Here is a 17933-nt window from a genome sequence, read left to right on the forward strand (position 1 = left end):
TCCTGCTGACCAACAATCTAAGCCGTAAACATAACCTCCTTGGCGGACGTAATATAAACAAACTGCTCCATACTGCTGCTGCTGCTTTAATAGTGTATTAAAAGATCAAATTTAGGATAAACTGTCCTCTGTCCCCTTCCTTCTCCTCTTTCTTCCAAAACTTCAAGCCCAGCTCAGCGGAACCACTTCTGAACATGTCGTCTTTTGTTCTCCGCAGATTCCAGGCAGAACAGTTTGCTGGGAGCGCCTCCCTCTTACCACCAGCCCCAGTATCCAAGGTGAGTTGGCTGGTTTGTCTGCTTTTTTGTTGTTGTAAATCTTGCGTTTTGTTCTTGTTGTTGGCAGTAAAGTTAATGGTTAGCATGCTGGCATTTATGTCTTCCTGATTCTTATGAAAGACATTTTGCCTCCTTTTTAAAAAAAAAAAAAATATATATATTTTACAAGAAGACTTGCACATCCTTTTCATTAAACTTCCCTCTGTGTGTTTCCTTTTAACAATAATAGTGCATTGAACATCATGTCAAGGCCTTGGTTTGGGGTTATTGTAGCAGATTTCCAGCCTTTCTACACCAGCGCTCTGCCTTCCTTCCATCGGGGGGGCTTTGCTGCTGCTGAATTACGATTTTTCCCTGACGCTCTAAAACAAATTTCTCTCGAGGAGGTTTGTGCAACTTAATGAGGCATCGCTAATGCTGTTGGAGGCCGCGTCGTTCCCTGTGCTGCCGACGTCGCCGCCCGCCCAGTCCAGCTATTGATTCTGGCTCCAGACCCTCTCCAAAGTCCTAATCAGGTTCTCTAGTTCAACTTTTCAGGCCCATTGTGGCTCCGTGTCACCTCGGGTCAGTGGTTATTAGCGGCGACTGAAAACTGTTTCTTTAACTACTCAGGACCGGACTAAATGAAATGCAGGAGGAACTTGGAGAAGAGGGGATTATCTAAGTTAAGTCTGGCGCTGGCCAGAGTGTGACATGGTTCAGTAATGAGGGATGGTGCTGTTGCTCTTCGTTTTCTTCTCTCTTCATTGTTACTAAGAAGAGACTTTTAATATCACTGTTGCATGGACACATTGTCCGGCCGGCGGTTTGGAGGGCCGTGGCGTGCAGACTTTACTCTCGGTCCCACGGACGCAATGCGAGGACGATCCGAGCCATATGTGAATATGGTTCATTTCATACTCTGTTCTTTCATGTGCATCTTTGCTAAGTCATCTGAGAGGAGAGGCCGTTTTATCTCTTCGAGAGCTCGATCCCTCAGTAAACGCCAGTCGAGGGGGATTTTAGCGAGGTCACTTTAAAGCAGAGTTAAAGGTCGCCTCGTTTGTCGGAGCACAAGGTCAATCATTTTATTCCTGTAACACAGATCTTCAGTGGCGACTTGTTTTTGTCTCTTTTTTTTTTTTTTAAGGAATAAAATAAGACGTGCTGAGTTAAAGACAAATGTTAAAGAATTAATTAGGGAAAGTTGCTCTTCTTTACTTTGTGGTCAAACACTTCCTGATCTAAATCATAACTTTTCTGTTTTTTTGTTTGTTTTTTAAATAAGATATTTTTTATAAGCTGCAACTCATAACTATTGTTTTTTATTAATGAATCTGCACATGTCAGAAAATAAAGGAAAACGTTCATCTCCAAAAACACAGAGATTCCGTTTTTAATGCTATAAAACTGTGAAAGTGGTAGAAGAACACCTCGGACGAGCCACAACCAAATACTGATCGAAGCTCTGTTCTTGCTTGAAAAATCACTGAACCGGTTAATCGCTTATCAAAATAGTTGGTAAATAACTGAAGGTAGGTCTGTTTTATTACATGGAACAACATGTTTATTTTACTCAAAGGAAGGTATTGGAGAAAGTCTCCTGTCCATGATACTCAGCCCTGCCAGTAAAGCCATAATCTGGACAAGTAATGAGCCAAAAGACGGTCTCTGGTTTTGATTTATGCCCCTTTGCTCTTAAAGTGTCCATTGTCACTTTAAGTAAAGCACAAAGTCGTGAGAGATCAATTAAAAGGTAACGTCTTTCTGAGACTACCTGAAAAATGTGCCATAATAGTTTTATTTATTTATTTTTTTTGTGCTTTTCAACCAAAGGTGAAATATTTGAACTGCTTTTAACAGATTCAGAGATGTTTTGAATTTCAGGTACTTCTTCTTCCAAGGTCTTTTTATAGCCTCTTCCGACAGTAACATCAAATATCCGTACTGATTGAAGACCTTGGTGAAAGTCTCCTTAAACAGGTTTGATGTGTGGCTGTCTCCAGGCAGCAGCAGCAGCAGCAGCAGCCGCCGCCGGCGCAGCAGTACGGAGCCAGCCGGGGTCACGGTTGGGATCGGGCCGCGCAGTCGCAGCAGTCGGCCTACCAGCAGAACATGAGCCGCGGGCAGGGAGGGGCGCCGGCGGGGGGCACCTACCAGCAGCGCTACCACGACCGCCAAGACGATTGGCGCGGTCGCAGGGACACCCGGGGACCACAGCATCAGGTAAACACTTGAAATCAAACAGACAGGGGGCGGAGTTTCATCTTCAACAGGCCGTGATTAAACTCGATACGTTCAGTAAGACGACTTTTATTTCCCTGTCGGCTTATTAATAAAAGTTATGAAAAGAGGGAGTTTGGTAGCCGTCCTGTTTGGACAGTCCGAGCAGAAACTAATGTGATTGGATGGTGATGCTAGACGAGCCCTGCCAGTTCACTCAACTTGTTTTGAAATGAATGAAACTCCTTTTGAGGTGATCGTCGTGTTTGGTTAGTGTGAATTTTTTTTGAAAGCATTTTCAAACCCCCCCCCCACCCAGCAATCCTTACTTAATCCTGTGTTTGACATTTTTGGATTCGTCATTTATTCTTTAGAAGATGAGCGGGTTAAATGTTGATGATGGTTTTCAGAAGTGCTCGATTTACGCCGCATATTGTTTTTCTTATCGTTTTATTTATCTTTTGAATGATAATGATAGTCTATAATAAAGTGTCAGGAAATTATAAAATAATGCTTGTTTTGATGGACTAACTGATCAAGAGATTTCAAACAGACCTTCATGAGACCCAAAACTCGACAATGTTGGGGGAAAAAAAGTGACAAAAAGCTTCAAAAATTGGAGGAAAAATTTGACAAACTTTAGAAAAAGTGACAAAAAAATGGACAAAACGTCAGAAAAAAGTGACAAGTGTTAAACGGAAAAAGAAACGTTGAAGAAAAAGGTTTCAATTTAAACAGCGGGAAGACAACACAAGGGTTAAAAATGATTATTTCTACACTAGATGGATGTAAAGTTGTGGCCAAAAGTCAAACCATTTCAAAAGATATATTTACGTTGCTGCGGTTCATGAAACTCCGCCGCCACATTGCATGAAAAGTTTTAATCAAAGCACAGATCAAATACTAAATGTCGCCATTTTTTCCCCTCGTCACCATGAAAGCAGAGTTAAAGTCAGTGAATTCAAGGTTTGTTTTTTGGTTTTATGGCTTTGAATATGTTTGATTTTTGTGAAGCAACATGTGACCTTTCCAGCTAAGAAGACAAACAATAATTAAATAATTTAAAAAGCAAAAATCACTGTTGCAGATAAAATGAATTGATTTAATTCCACTGATCAGACTTGGATATGCCTGTAACGGTTTAATGTTATTAGCAGCTTTAGCAGCAGTGGTGTCTTTAGTTAGTTACCTTGTTGTAACGTTGTGATCTTGTGTTTCAGGCCTACAGCTCTGGCAGAGGTTACCCCGCGCCGCCTCCATCCAGAAGATACAACTGGAACTAAACTCAAAGTTTGACTTTGGGACTTTCAGGGTGTGGGCCCGACTATTTTTAGGGGAGACATGTCATCCTTCTTTTTCAGTGTATTGTCTTCTTGAACAATGAAATTGTTTTTTATTTTTATTTTTTCCCTTTTTATTCTACTTACACACAAAAAAAATCGTAATATGTAACTTGTGATTTTTAAGACAAACTGCCTGTAAAACTTGTAAAATACAAGTAAGTCAAGGACAAAGTGTCCCGCTGTGTTTATTTTTGAGATGAATCTCTCCAAAAGTGGTTCATGTGTTTAAAAAGGTAACAAACATGTGTAATAAAACATTAACGGTAATGTTTGGGTTATATTTGTCTGACAGGAATGATATAATCTTTAAAGGAAATGCTTTATTTTTTGGTATTTTTTATTTTTTTTGCACTTAAGATGTATCTAAACTTAAAAGAAGCCAAAACCACTTCACTAATTTCTTATAAAACTCCCAATAGAATCGAAATGTTATCCCAAAATAAAAAGTGATATTTTAGATTAAACTGGATATGATCTGAAGCATTATCAGATGAATATTCTGGTACATCGAAGTGTTAAAGGGGCCAAAAAAACTCAGTTTATATCCAAATTCAGTCTTTATACCATTCACTCTGACTATAAACTGTAATTGTGTTGTTGCTCCAAATGCATTTTATTTTCTTTTTTTTTTTTTTGCTTCAGGCTCCACAAAAAAGCATAAAATGTCCAAAATGAAAATGTAATTTATTCAATACTGGAAACAAATTGTGACAATGAATATTTGCTGATTTCCTTTCAATCAAAATATTTCTCAATTTGTTAAATTCCGAACCGGCCTCTATTGCTTCACTTTGTATTAACTTGATATATAAACCTGCAATAATTTAATTTGTCTAGAAATGAATGGGAAGCACAGTGCGCGTGCCTCATCCTGAATCCCCTCAAATCAGATTTGATGGTTTAAACGCAGCAGCAGTCACATCTGTCAGTTACAAAAACAAAATTGAACAAATATTTCGTTATGAAGAGTGAGAAAATACATTAACATTCAGACCAGGCTCTAATATACAGTTTATTTTTGTACCTTGTTGCTCAAAACCACTCTGTGTCTTTTGAGTCCCTGTGTACGTAAAAGATCAGAACTTTACGCACGGAAAGAAAAAGGGGAAAAAAGTCTGGTGCTCGTTTTTGTCCTCCTGCCGGTTCTTTCAAAAAATCCATCAGGGAATGCCGCCCCACAGGCCCGCTCCCGTCTGTTCTCCCGGTGTCCCTACCAAGTTCTCCCGTACAGTAAATTGGAGCCGATCATGCTGTTTGTGTACTCGATTAGCGCCGCGTCCGTCTGCGTCATGTTAATCTGACCGTGCAGTCCCATCGGTGGACTTGGGGACAAATCCTCCAGCTCCTCCGTAGACGACAGCTGGTTCACCTGCTGCTGCGGGGTCGCCGTCATGGCCTCCCCCGCGTTGCTCTGTCGGTTTCCGGTCTGGTTGGAGCCGCTGGAGTCGTTCCGGCAGCCCTTACCGTTCTTGGAGAGAACCGGGGACACGGAGGAGGTGCGGTGGCTCGTTGAGCACAGACCTCCACCGCTCCCACCGCCGCTTCCCTCCTGCTGCTGCATGTGCCCGGCCTTGTCCTTGGCCTGCCGCTTCAGCTTGTAGCGGTGGTTCTGGAACCAGATCTTGACCTGGTTCGGGGTGAGGTGGATCAGCCCGGCCAGGTGCTCTCTCTCCGGGGCGGACAGGTACTTCTGCTGCTTGAAGCGCCGCTCCAGCTCGTACACCTGCGCCTGCGAGAAGAGCACCCGGCGCTTCCTCCGCGGCGCTGCGTGCAGCGTCACCATGGACTTGGCGCCGGAGTCCATCCCGGCCAAACTGCCCACCATCCCGGACATGTTCATCCCGCCGGAGGGGCCCATGAATCTGGAAACTTAGCGAACAAATAATCAACGTTTTGAGAAGAAGAAAAAAACAACAGCTCACTGCTGAAGTTAAGTGTCGACATTTAATCCAAGAAAACGTCTTTAATCTCATGTTTAAATCTATCAGCAAACATTGTCTTTATTGAAATGCTGATGGATTTGACTTGTTGAAAAACTATTATTTAAAACGTATTAAATTTGAGAATGAAATAAGCCGAAGTAGAAAAACGTTTTGCGTTTTTGCTTCGAATCCATTTAGGATTTTATCAAAGCAAAACATGAATTTAAAGAGTTACATTTGGCCATCAACACGACGCGGTCGTTACATGATTAAAAATGATGTTTACATTATTAAACCCACAGAACATTTAAATAACTTAAAAACAACTATGAAAATGTTTTAAAGTCACTAAACTGAATTCTGAGGCCAGTTGGAAGTTTTAATTAAGGGAGTTAAAAGGAATCCTTATTACATAGACTATATTTGAAACCTGTAAAGTCACGATGGAGCACCATAAACACTTTGTAGTCATATGATTATTTAAAATGCTATGTAATTATTAAGTCGATAAACTTTGAAAATGAAGTGTTTTAACGTGACTTAACTGAATTCTGAGAAGGCCCGTTTGAATCCTAATATGTGGAGATGAAAGTAGAAATGTCGGTGCCATAAAATAAACCGTAAAAGGACACTTTAATCTCACTGACTTCTCTTTAGTTCAGACACACTCATGGAAATTTTTCCATAGTGCGTAAAAGCAGTAGGCCAGTGTTTTTTTTTTTTAAACTTCTCAGATTTATAAAGATTTAATTAAAGCTTCTCTGACTGAGAAGGCCAGTCTATAAAGTCCTATCAGGGAGATATGAGAAGACGTTTTGGTGCCATAAAATAAACCGTAAAATGTCACTTTAATCTCACGGACTTCTCTTTAGTTCACACATTTTGGAACATATTTCCATCGTGCATAAAGCACACGCGTAATTAATAAATTACTTTTAACTTTGAAACTTAAGATTGTTTTAAAGTGACTAAAGTGTATTCTGAGAAGAGCAGATTGAAGTAGAATTTAAATGCCATAAAATAAACTGTAAAGGGTCACAATCTCACGGAGTTCTCTTTAGTTCAGGCACATTTTGGAAAAAAAATGTCTATCGTGCGTAAAAGCTGCAGGTAACATTTTTCAGATTAAAAAATAATAATAGAAATACTTAATTGAATCTTCCCTTACTGAGAAGGCCAGTTTTGAAGTAGAATCGTAGAAATTGCAGTGCCATGAAATAAAAAAACAAAAGGCTCGCTTTAGTCTTACTGAGTTCTCTTTAAGTTCAAACATTTTTGCACATTTTCGTTCGATCGTGCGTAAAAGCACACGCGTAATTAATACTTAAGTATTTGAAAGTGAATTCTGAGAAGGCCAGTTTGAAGTCCAACTAGAGGGAGGTGGAAGTAGGACTGTGTTTGCCATAAAACAGTAAAAGGTCTCTTTAGGTCACTTTTTTTTTGTTGCAAAAAAACAAATTCCATCGTGCGTAAAAATGAGTCCGTCCCGTTTTCTACCTAGTATCTAAAACTACTCGGATTAAAAAAAAAAAAAAAACTTTTAACGACGCTTCTCTTACTTGTCGGGTATCTGGGCTCGGGGTTGCTGTACCACGCTGCCGCCGCCCCTCCGCCCCTCACCGTCTCCTGGTAGGACGGCAGCTCTCCCACGTTCCCGATGCCGCCGTTACAGAACCCTCCTACGGCCCCGGAGAACTGCGGGACCCCGTGGTGGGGCACATGGTGGTATGGCCCGGCGGGTCCCATGGCTGCTGCTGCGGCTGAGGAAGAGGAGGAGGAGGATGAGGATGAAGAGGAGGACAGGTGGTGATGGTGGTGATGGTGGTGATGGTGATGGAGATGAGGCGACTGATGCTGCTGCTGCGCCGGGTGCTGATGATGCTGCATACCGGGCTGATGGGAGACTTGCTGCTGCCTGTAGGAGCCCAGATGGGAGCCGAGGCTCCCCGCAGCGGGATCCACACCTCCAAACCTCCGGTAGCTGTCCTCCATGGGGCTCAAAATGTCGGTGACTGAGAAGGGGGTGGAGTGCTTTGGGCTGAAGGACATGTTGCGGAGTGGACACCCCGTGCTCTGGCTGGATGTGGTCGGGTCTGCCTGCCTGCGTCCCCCCTCCCTCCCTCCGGCTTTTTGCTTCTTCTGTCTCCCTGGGAAGAAGTCCAGCTGTTCGGCTGCAGGCAGGAGGAGACGAGTTGCCCTTATCCCGCCGGACTCGGACTCCCAACACACAGGGAGAGACTGGAGGAGATGGGCGGAGCGACGCGGACACAGCCGCCAACAATGGCAATTGACATTTCAGAGGTAAGTGGAGAAAATGGTTTGGACCTACTTACTTCTGCTGCTTATGCCGTTTGGTTTGCGAGGGTTGACCCAAAACAAAAACGCGGAGGCACAAATTCTTTCAAAGCCACACAAGAGCTTCACTCTCCGGGGATTTACTTTGTTAAAACACTGAAATTACAACAATGTATGATCCCATATGATATGGAATAAATAACTGTAAATATGATCACTAAGCTGGTCTTAAACTTCACTGATCACCTCCTCAGGTCACTAACTGTTAGCTGAAGAGTATTATTGATATTAGATTATTATTAGTAGCTATACAAATAATTAGTATTTATTTAGGCCGATATTTTGGGAACATTCATTGTTTAGAAACGCAGGTTATATAATTTCCAACTGGCTGTCCAGACTTTTCACTCTGACGTCACTTCTAACACCGACACCTGTAGTTTTAGTGTGTTTGCGCGTGGGTGTTTTGTCTCGGTTTCATTTCCAATTACGCACGACTGGATATGAATCATTCTGAGGAGAACAGACTATTAAAGTCATTAAATGAATAATTCATGTGAAATAATATCTGCAGAAAAATGACTCAGTTTGGAGCTTGGTTGCTCTCATCTCCTGTTTTCTGTATTTCTTTTAATTATTATATCTTAATAATGTAACGTCATTCCTTTATTTCTATTATTTCTCTGTGGCAAAATGTTCTCTATCAATAAATCCTAATTACAAAAAGAGTTTTGAGGTTAAAATCGTCAAGTTACTTTTTTTGTTTTTAAATCGGAATGTTTAAAACCGTTTTTAAACTTTTGTTAGAATCAGACAGACATTAATATGGAAAATAAATAAGTAGCCAATAACTTTCCTAACAAACTATCCTAAAATAATGAAGTAACTATGTGAAGAATGCTCTACATATGTTAACGGTGGCACCTTGTCAAATTACACACTGCCAAGTATGTTGTTTTCTATCCAGCAATTAATACAGACTAAATAAATATTCATAAATATATTTTGGAAATTCTTAAATACTTATTTGTGTGACGTAAAAAAAAAAAAAATAGACAAAGTTAATTCAAATGTTGAAAACAATTTGTCCTCAGAATTAGAAAACAAAAAGAAAAACTTTCTGTTTTCAGGACAAGACGCAGAGCTGCTGACTGCTGAGAGGGTTCGAAACAACAACAAAAAATATTTCAAAATATTCGAGTCCGACCTGTGACGATTTCCTGCATGTCTTCTCCCCCCCCCCCCTCCCCTTTCACATCTAGCTGTTCTTTCCATTAAAGGCTGAAACAGAAAACAAGTCTGACACTCTCTGAAGAGTGAAATCAAATACTTAAAATAACTCCTAAAGTTCATCAACAGCAGACATTTAACCGTGCAGGAAAAACAATGGAATAAATAAAAACGACCCGAAATCAGATCCAAGATTATTAATCAATCAACCAATCAAATGTATTTAAAGTGTAAAATCACCATTAGACACGGTCTCAGTGCACATGAACACAGAAATAACAGGTAGCGACAAAACAAATGATCAGCGTCAAAGCTTTAGTGCATAACTCTTTGATATTAATGAACATCCGTCACGTGGTGCGTGATCACAGAAGGCTTGTATCACGTGGATGCACCGACAGTGTTGTTGTCATTACTTAGAATTCCTCAAGGGGGCGACAGAAACTACGCACTACAGCTTTAAAGCAGTAATAATAAACGATACAAAACCAGCAAAATGAGAGAAAAAGTGAAAAAAGCTTTGTTTGTGAAGGACGCAGAAAGGATGCTGTCTAATGGTTGGCTGTAGTATGTAATGTGTGGTGGTTGCAAAGATCCCCCCCCCCAAATAATAAAAACTTCGGCTTTTTTTTCTGAGTTTTTTGGTTTTTCAAGACAATTTTTGATGTTTTTGTGCTATTTTTTTCCAATCCGTGCAGACAGTTGCCAACTCTTTTCCAATGAAAGTCGCTAGCACCACCTCCAAAAGTAGCTAGATGATGTCAAACGCTCATTTGCATATCTGTGACATCATTACGCACTCATTTGCATAAAGCTTAGTGGTTGTGTCAGCAAGGTAGATAGAAAGAAATAGAAATCTTTAGCCAAATAATCACAAATTCAGTACAGGAATTTAGTTATTTATTTTACATGTTTATTTAGGTAGCCTATCTTTGAAGTAAAAAAAGAAATTCTACAAAAGGAGGGAAAAAGATCAATAAATAATTCTCAAAGAAGGCTGTCTTGCCCAGGGCCAGGCCAGCTCAGCAGAGTCTTTCTCCCGTCGCGTCCTGCTGTCTCTCCTACCTACACTGGCCCCCGCACCCTGTCCCTTCTCCCCGTTCTACCTGCCTGAGCACTGTGTGTAGTGCTGCTGCACATGAGGAGAGAGGGGAGGAGGGGCTTCTCCTCAGTGAGTCACAGAACAGAAGAGAGAGGGGAATGTTTAAGCGCCCACCGGAGAGAAATACCTCGCGTGCCCGCTGGACAATACTAGCGACGAGAAAGTCTTCACTTTGACTAGTGACACCCAGATTTGTCGCTAGTCGCTTTTTTGAAAAAAAGTTGCTAAGGGGTTCTGAGAAGTCGCTAAATCTAATCGCTAAGTTGGCAACACTGATGTCCCGGGACCTCCATAGTTGGAGATTGCAAACCCCCCTCCCAAATGATGAACCCAATACGCCCTTGCAACTGAGTGAGCTTCTTTAACATGTAGTGGGCACATCAGGCTTGTAGACGGGGGTTTGGGTGGTTGGAAAGGTCCATAGTTTAAGTCTGTTTTCTTTTTTAATAAACAAGTGTCTTTTTGAATAACGAAGGCCAATAATTTAAATCCCCCCCCCCAAATTAAAAATGATCTAAACCAAACTGAAGCCCTGATCTTGTGAACACAGCACTACTTCTGTAAATGTGTTAACTGGCACACAGCATGTAACAATCTAACGCCTAATGTATCAACAATCCACGCAACTAACTTTATGCACTCATAAGAAAATGTGTGAAGCCAAAGACATCTTGGTAAGCAATCTGACAACAATGTGAATATTTTCGGTGCTCGTTAAGATACCGGCAGACAAGCTAATCCAGCACAAATAAGTGCATCAAAAAGTATGAAGTATTTGAACCTCATCATTAAATACAAAATCAGAGAAAAACTGCAGAAAGGTCCACTTTTTGAGTTTTTAACATTACAAGAGAATAATGTAGCCTGGCTCCGCCCTCCTACGTACTTCTGCTCAATTTTCATTTTCCTTCAGTACTCCGTCTGGGTTCGCGGTATAGTCTTGGGTTTTCTCTGGCTAAATATTTGGCGGTCCAATCAGCGAACAGAGGGAGTGGCTGAGAACGATGACGTTGAGGTCGTGCTCTAGTTTGAGTTGTAGTTCCGTAATGGCGGCGGAGAAAGATGCGAGCGAAGCCATTCGGTCCGTTGTGGCAACGCTGCCGAATATCCAGAAGTTAAAGGCCGAGCAAGAACAATCTTTGCTGAGTTGTGTTGGGGGCCATGATGTTGTGGCCCTCCTCCCCACGGGGTTCGGGAAAAGTTTGATTTTCCAGCTCGCTCCGTTAGTGGTGAAGGAGTTGGCTAAGGCTAACACTAGCGATGCTAAGCCGACGTCATGACCAAAACATTAGCGATTGGTTATGGCAGATCCAGAGTGGCTCTGGGCAGATCCAATAGTTTTAAACTTCAACAGAGTACCCGCCTTCAAGGACGTTAACACTTGTCAATGGAGACCAGTCTGGTAGGACCAGGCTAGTGGACCAGAGTCTGGTAGGACCAGGCTAATGGACCAGAGTCTGGTAGGACCAGGCTAATGTACCAGAGTCTGGTAGGACCAGGCTAAGAATAATCATTTCCTTTACATAAATAAAGACGTTTGCACCATACAAACCATACCCAAACCATACCCCCCTCAATGATGAATCAAACAAAACAAAAGCTACTCCCTTGCATGCAATAGAAAATCAAACTGCTCTGACTGCAGATGTTTCCTGCACCTTCTTCTTCACTTTTCAGGTTCAGATTAGCGTGAGCTGTCCGAGTAGCCAATCACCTGCTGACCTGCTGCGTCACGTTACTTCACGTGCTCTGCTCTCTGTAGTTTACCGGCGGCGAGTCTGTTCGCTTGCTCTCCGGTGAAGAGGAGAGCAAACTCCTGGAGAGTAGCCTACCTATTGGCCTACAGCTTTGTGGACTTAATGTGGAGCTGATGGTGTTTACAGATGTTTACTGTTCCAGCTGTTCAGTCCTAGGGCTGCAACTAACTATTATTAATAACTATGATTATTCTCAATGTCAGTTAATCTGTCGACTCTCTCCTCCATTTATCGATTAGTTGTTTGGTCTCTAAAATGTCCGAAAATGGTGTGAAATGTTATTATATATCTCTTGTATGGACTTATAATGTGTCAGGGGAAACTTCAAAGTCACGTGTTTTTAAATGATTTTGGATATTCTTGTGTCTGTATTTTAATACTATTCATATCATGTGAGTTTGTGGCGACTTTATCAGCTTGTACATCTTGTGATATCATGTCCTTAATATTATTTATTTATTGTGAGTATACAGCTATAATGGACTGCATGTGGAGCTGATGGTGTTTACAGATGTTTTACTGTTCCAGCTGTTCAATCCTGTTGAAGGTGACTTAATGACAGCTGAAAAGGACGTTTTAATTCTTAGTTTAGGATTTCTCTATAGTTATTCCTCTGGTACTCTAAAGTTGTATTCAGGGTTTTCCTCAGACAGTTCTTTGTTACTTGGATGTGTTTTCGACTTTATTCCCGTTGTATATTCAGTTTATTGAAACTCTTAACTGATCTTCTCTTCTGTTCCCAGGTTTACTAAAACAAACCTTAAAGCCACAGATCATCGCAGACCAAAACACCGAGAACCTGGACCTCCGTGTGTTTAAAGCTGCTGACACACCAACCAGACGGCCGACCGTCGGCAGAAAAGGCAGTCGGACTGATCAGTGTCCCCGAGTTGGTCAAAAAAGTGCCTCAGAACACACCAAAGAGACCAGACGTAATACGTCTCCATAGCAGCAGGCGGCGCTAATCTGTATTGTCGCCCAAAAATGAAAACCGGCAGCTGATTGGACGAACGCGTCACGTGGGTCTGGTTTCTCCGGAAATTCAAAGCCAGACTGTCATGGCGACTTGTTCAGAATACGATCTCATATTGGACTAAAATGATTCACCGAAACGTGTTTCTGAAAACATTTTAAGAGAGAAACAGGCCGTGCAGTTGCTGAATCTGTCTTCATTTCAGATCAACAAAGGTCAGTTTAAAAGATTTTCCTCAGATTTTAAGAGACTCTAGTCACACTCATCCAATTTCCTGGTTAGCTCTCCACCAATCAGATGGGTCATTTGAGTCTGACTACCGGCAGTGCCCGTCCCGTCGATTATATATGTCAAATCGGCCAAAATGAAGGACGACGGCCCCTCAGATGGACGACGGCACGGAAAGCACCGAACAGACTCGAGTCACCGACCTCGCCAGACTGTCCAACGGCCGATTATCGGCTCGGTGTGTCCGGGACTTTATAGAACATATTTGACATTAAACAAATCAGAGAGAAAATCTCTGTAAATGAGCAGAAAGAAGAGAAACATTCACATCTTTCTTCCCTTTAAAAGGCTCCGTCCTCTGATTTAAATCTGGCTGAAGCTCCTTATGTGGACCCTATAAAGCTGAAAGGTGAGTCAACTTTCTTCTCCTACATTTAATAATCTCTCTGAATAAGATGCTTTAATAATAATCTAAAAAAAGAGGCTTCATTAAAATCCTTCAAAGTGTTTCAGGGAGTTTATTAGCAGCTAGAAGAAAATACTGACTTTATTTTTTTCTTTTCTCAATGTTCTTTTATAACATTTTTTTTCTCCAAATGCTATAAAATTGAATAAAATACCCAAATTCAATGAAAGTAGTGAACTAGTCATTTACTTCACTTGTGAAGAGCGTTGTATGGAACCATCCACGTTACTTTTTTTGACAATTTGGTTATAAGAAACCCAAATTTCTGAAATAGAAACTTTTTGAATATGGGTCAACTTTGACTCAAAGACAACAGGAAGGTTAGTTCACTTTAAAAGTGGCGGAGGAGGAACTTTGTCAGAATCTTGTTAGTCTCACATCACCAGCTCTACCTCCACAGCACTGTGGGGTAAGGTCCGGCTACACCACAGATGCATTCTGGGATAGGAGAGAAAAAAAACTCTCTGGGTTGTTCGCATTTCTTTAAACCAATCACAATCATCTTGGGCGGCGCTCAGCTCTGGACGCAGCGACGGTGGCTCTGCTAAATAGTCTCGGGAAGGAACTTGTTCTGGTGGAACATTTGCACCCCGCAAAAGAAAACACCACATGCAATATTAAAATGAAGTTAACTGTTGACCAACACATTCTCACTCCCATCTCGTAAAATACGGATGCATAGTCAGGTGCCTTTGTCGTTATTATTGACGCTAAAAGTCTTGGGGAATGGGACGGTTAAAGAAGAAAGCAACTTTGGGAAACAAACCACTCGGGACACGATCCCTGGTTTCCTGGGTGAAAGTCCTGTGTTGTTTGACCCATCCACCCCCCCAACCAACCTCCCTATGCGGTATTACATACTACTCGCTAAACCCCGTGTAGCTGCTGCTCTCCCCGGTACGTTCTACAAACACGCTGAAGGGCGCTTTTTTTTCGTCGCTTCAGACGCTAACAGCCTCTGTCCAAACGTCCAGATTTTACGAGTTCGGAGTGAGAACGGGTTGCTGTTGACACAATACAGTAATATTAAGCTAATATTAGTTATTTAAAGTGCTCATATTATGCTCATTTTCAAGTTCATAATTGTATTTAGAGGTTATATCAGAATAGGTTTACATGGTTTAATTATCCAAAAATACCATATTTTTGTTGTACTGCACATTGCTGCAGCTCCTCTTTTCACCCTGTGTGTTGAGCTCCCTGTTTTAGCTACAGAGTGAGACATCTCACTTCTGTTCCATCTTTGTTGGGAGTCGCACATGCTCAGTAGCTAGGTAAGGACTACTAGCCAGTCAGAAGCAGAGTATGAGGGCGTGTCCTGACAGTACCTAGGTAAGGACTACTAGCCAGTCAGAAGTAGAGTATTAGGGCGTGCCCTGACAGTACCTAGGTAAGGACTACTAGCCAGTCAGAAGCAGAGTATGAGGGCGTGCCCTGACAGTAGCTAGGTAAGGACTACTAGCCAGTCAGAAGCAGAGTATGAGGGCGTGCCCTGACAGTACCTAGGTAAGGACTACTAGCCAGTCAGAAGTAGAGTATTAGGGCGTGCCCTGACAGTACCTAGGTAAGGACTACTAGCCAGTCAGAAGCAGAGTATGAGGGCGTGCCCTGACAGTACCTAGGTAAGGACTACTAGCCAGTCAGAAGCAGAGTATGAGGGCGTGCCATGCTAGCAGCTAGGCGAGCATTATAACGTGTGTTACAAAGTGACCACGTTTGTCTCTGAAGTAAAGGCTGGGCTACAATAGAGCTGTTTGGAGCAGTTTGTGAACAGTGTTTTCTGTTGGAGATGGTAAGTCCCTTTGGGGTGGACTTTGGGCTTTTTCACTTTGTAAACGTATAACATGTACAAAAAAGATATATAACACAATAAAGGACAAAGGGAAAAAGCCAAAAAGCATAATATGAGCTATTTAAATGAGCTGATACATGGTTAAACCTCATTGGTTCTTACCAGTGTATCTCCGTGTGTACTTCGTCCACAACAATCCCACCAATCGGTCCCAAAACGTCCCAGTTAGAGAGGAAATGCCCTAAACATATTCTTTGTAAATCTTTACAATTATTCCCTGAAAGAATCAAGCAGGCCTGTCTTGTTGCACGATGCAAATTTTCTACAAAACTTGACGTTTTTCGGCGTGTAGCTCCCTAGCTCCAAGTTAGTTGTTTCCCGAAGAGAACGGAGTTTGAGAATGGCAACACACAGAGAGAGGACGGTGAGGGACATCACGTGCCCATGTCATGGAATTATCGACCTGCTAGTTTATTTACACGCTATTTCTTGTCCTGCCTTCTTTTTTTTTTATGGACTTCACTTTTATTCCAGAAAGCACACACAGGTTATGACAAATTAAAAAGAATTCTCAGAACTATGACAAAATAGTTTTCCCTTAACCACCAGCCTATCTCCATATACTTTTTATTCTGAGATCTTCGATTTCAGAATAAAAGTTTTAGTTAATAAAGTTGTGAGTGACTGAGTGAAGGTGAAACTTGTCTATCCTAGTCGGTGCACGTGTGTGGTCTTTGGTACATTTTGATATTTGCAATAACTAATGAAAATGGGAGAGAGGGAGTGGAGTGTATAATTATTTTAGGAATTATACATGACTGATATTTTTTACATTTCTCCCTGCAGTACTCCAAAGTACCCTTAGGGATACAGGTACCCCCATTTGAGAAACACTGGGTAAGGGATATGCTAATGACGGTCCTCACAAGTGTGTGTGTGTGTGTGTGTGTGTGTGTGTGTGTGTGTGTGTGTGTGTGTGTGTGTGCAAAAGCATGGTTTGACCAAGCTTCTGCTGCCGCCTGCTGGCTGAGTTTAAAATAACAAATACTGTAGCCTCTATATACTGTGTGTATGTATATATAAAATAACGTTGGTTTCCTTATATAAAAAGAGACACAATTGTCTTAATGACATATCAAATTATACAATACATTAATAATTTACAATGACATTGAATCAAACTGATTAATAGAGGGGAACATGTAAAATACTCTGCAGCTAGGTTACACATTTTTGTATCTTTAGACGAACATTATGAAACGCCACAACCTGATCACATTCAACACTGAAATCAAACCACTTTTACACCTCCAATTTTTATTCACAATCATAAATATCCAGTTTAATACAAAACAACTCACCGGTCAACGTTATAAATAAAACACACGGAAACATTTTCTCGTGATAAAAGTGACACTTTTGCAGAAAAACAACGGAAACAACAAAAACAAACTCACAAAGTCCCCCCCCCCCAAAAAAAAACGTTTGGTTCGATCTGTTTTATGATCAGTTCCACTTCAGTCTTTTTTAATCCACATTTTTTTATCAAGAAGGGGTTTAGTTTTGGACGTTTGTTATCTGTGAGGAGGATACGATTCTCCGTTACAGGGCCCTAAAAACAGGTTATTTGAATAAGAAGAAAGACTGACAACTGAATCAGAAACCACCAGAAAGAGAGCCTTTAGTTTTAAAAAAAATGCTTTAAAGGGGAACTATGCAGTTTTGTTTTTTTTAGCATAATTTACCTTAACTGAACAGAGTCATTGGAATGGTTATATGACTTTTTTCAGGTTGAATGGTGGTCGTCTCGCTCCCCCCTAGCACCTGCGAGCGGAAAAACCACCCTGGCAGGAAGTATCGTGTGATATCCATAGACGGTATATATAATGGACCAACAGATCCCGTTGCTCTGGACAGAGACCAGTGAAGGACATTAGAAGCACTTTTCCGGTGAGCGTTACTGAGCAGCCTCCAACTGAGCTTGACGATGTAGATGTAGACGTGAGCAACCTGTCTGAAAGTTGGAAGTCTTCTGGTAGCTGTGCCAAGAGAAATCTCAATCATTCCCAATCTTACAGAGACGGAGAGCGTAGGTATATGTAAGGAGATAACATAGACACAGGCTAATTATTGATCACTAAAATGATAGTTAACATTAGTAATTAAACTTAAACAGCTAATGGAAGTCAAAACTGCCTGCAAGCTTCTCCCATACTATACGGTAAGACGCAGGGTTATGACACAATCGTTAGCCTATTTTTACAAAAACGTCTGCTACGGAGCCATAACGTGAGATGCAAGGTAATGGAGCCTTTTATACATTGTCGTGTTTCTTAAGAAATAAA

The 17933-nt window shown here is 41.4% G+C and overlaps 2 protein-coding genes across 4 annotated transcripts in view; one reads left to right on the top strand and one right to left on the bottom strand.

Annotated features, from left to right (window-relative positions):
- The window catches only part of xrn2 (5'-3' exoribonuclease 2), a 43250-nt gene extending 39160 nt beyond the window's left edge, over window positions 1-4090 (top strand). Inside the window, exons 29-32 of one of the 3 annotated variants that reach the window (XM_078274388.1) lie at window positions 218-278; window positions 2264-2483; window positions 3422-3446; window positions 3701-4090. In XM_078274388.1, the coding sequence (XP_078130514.1) occupies window positions 218-278; window positions 2264-2483; window positions 3422-3430 (290 nt within the window). In that variant the 3' untranslated portion in view covers window positions 3431-3446; window positions 3701-4090. The remainder of the gene's footprint in view (window positions 1-217; window positions 279-2263; window positions 2484-3421; window positions 3447-3700) is intronic. The other 2 variants (XM_078274389.1, XM_078274387.1) reach the window with 2 other exon arrangements.
- Window positions 4091-5033: 943 nt separating this feature from the next.
- nkx2.4b (NK2 homeobox 4b) lies at window positions 5034-7831 on the bottom strand. The gene is made up of 2 exons (XM_078274390.1): window positions 7305-7831; window positions 5034-5692 (listed from the first exon to the last, which is right to left on the bottom strand). Exons 1-2 carry the CDS (start codon window positions 7792-7794, stop codon window positions 5034-5036), a joined length of 1149 nt encoding a protein of 382 aa, XP_078130516.1. The 5' UTR covers window positions 7795-7831.
- Between the last annotated feature and the right edge of the window lie 10102 nt (window positions 7832-17933).

This window comes from Sander vitreus, chromosome 18 (assembly GCF_031162955.1).
Source record: "Sander vitreus isolate 19-12246 chromosome 18, sanVit1, whole genome shotgun sequence".
Classification (NCBI taxonomy): domain Eukaryota; kingdom Metazoa; phylum Chordata; class Actinopteri; order Perciformes; family Percidae; genus Sander; species Sander vitreus.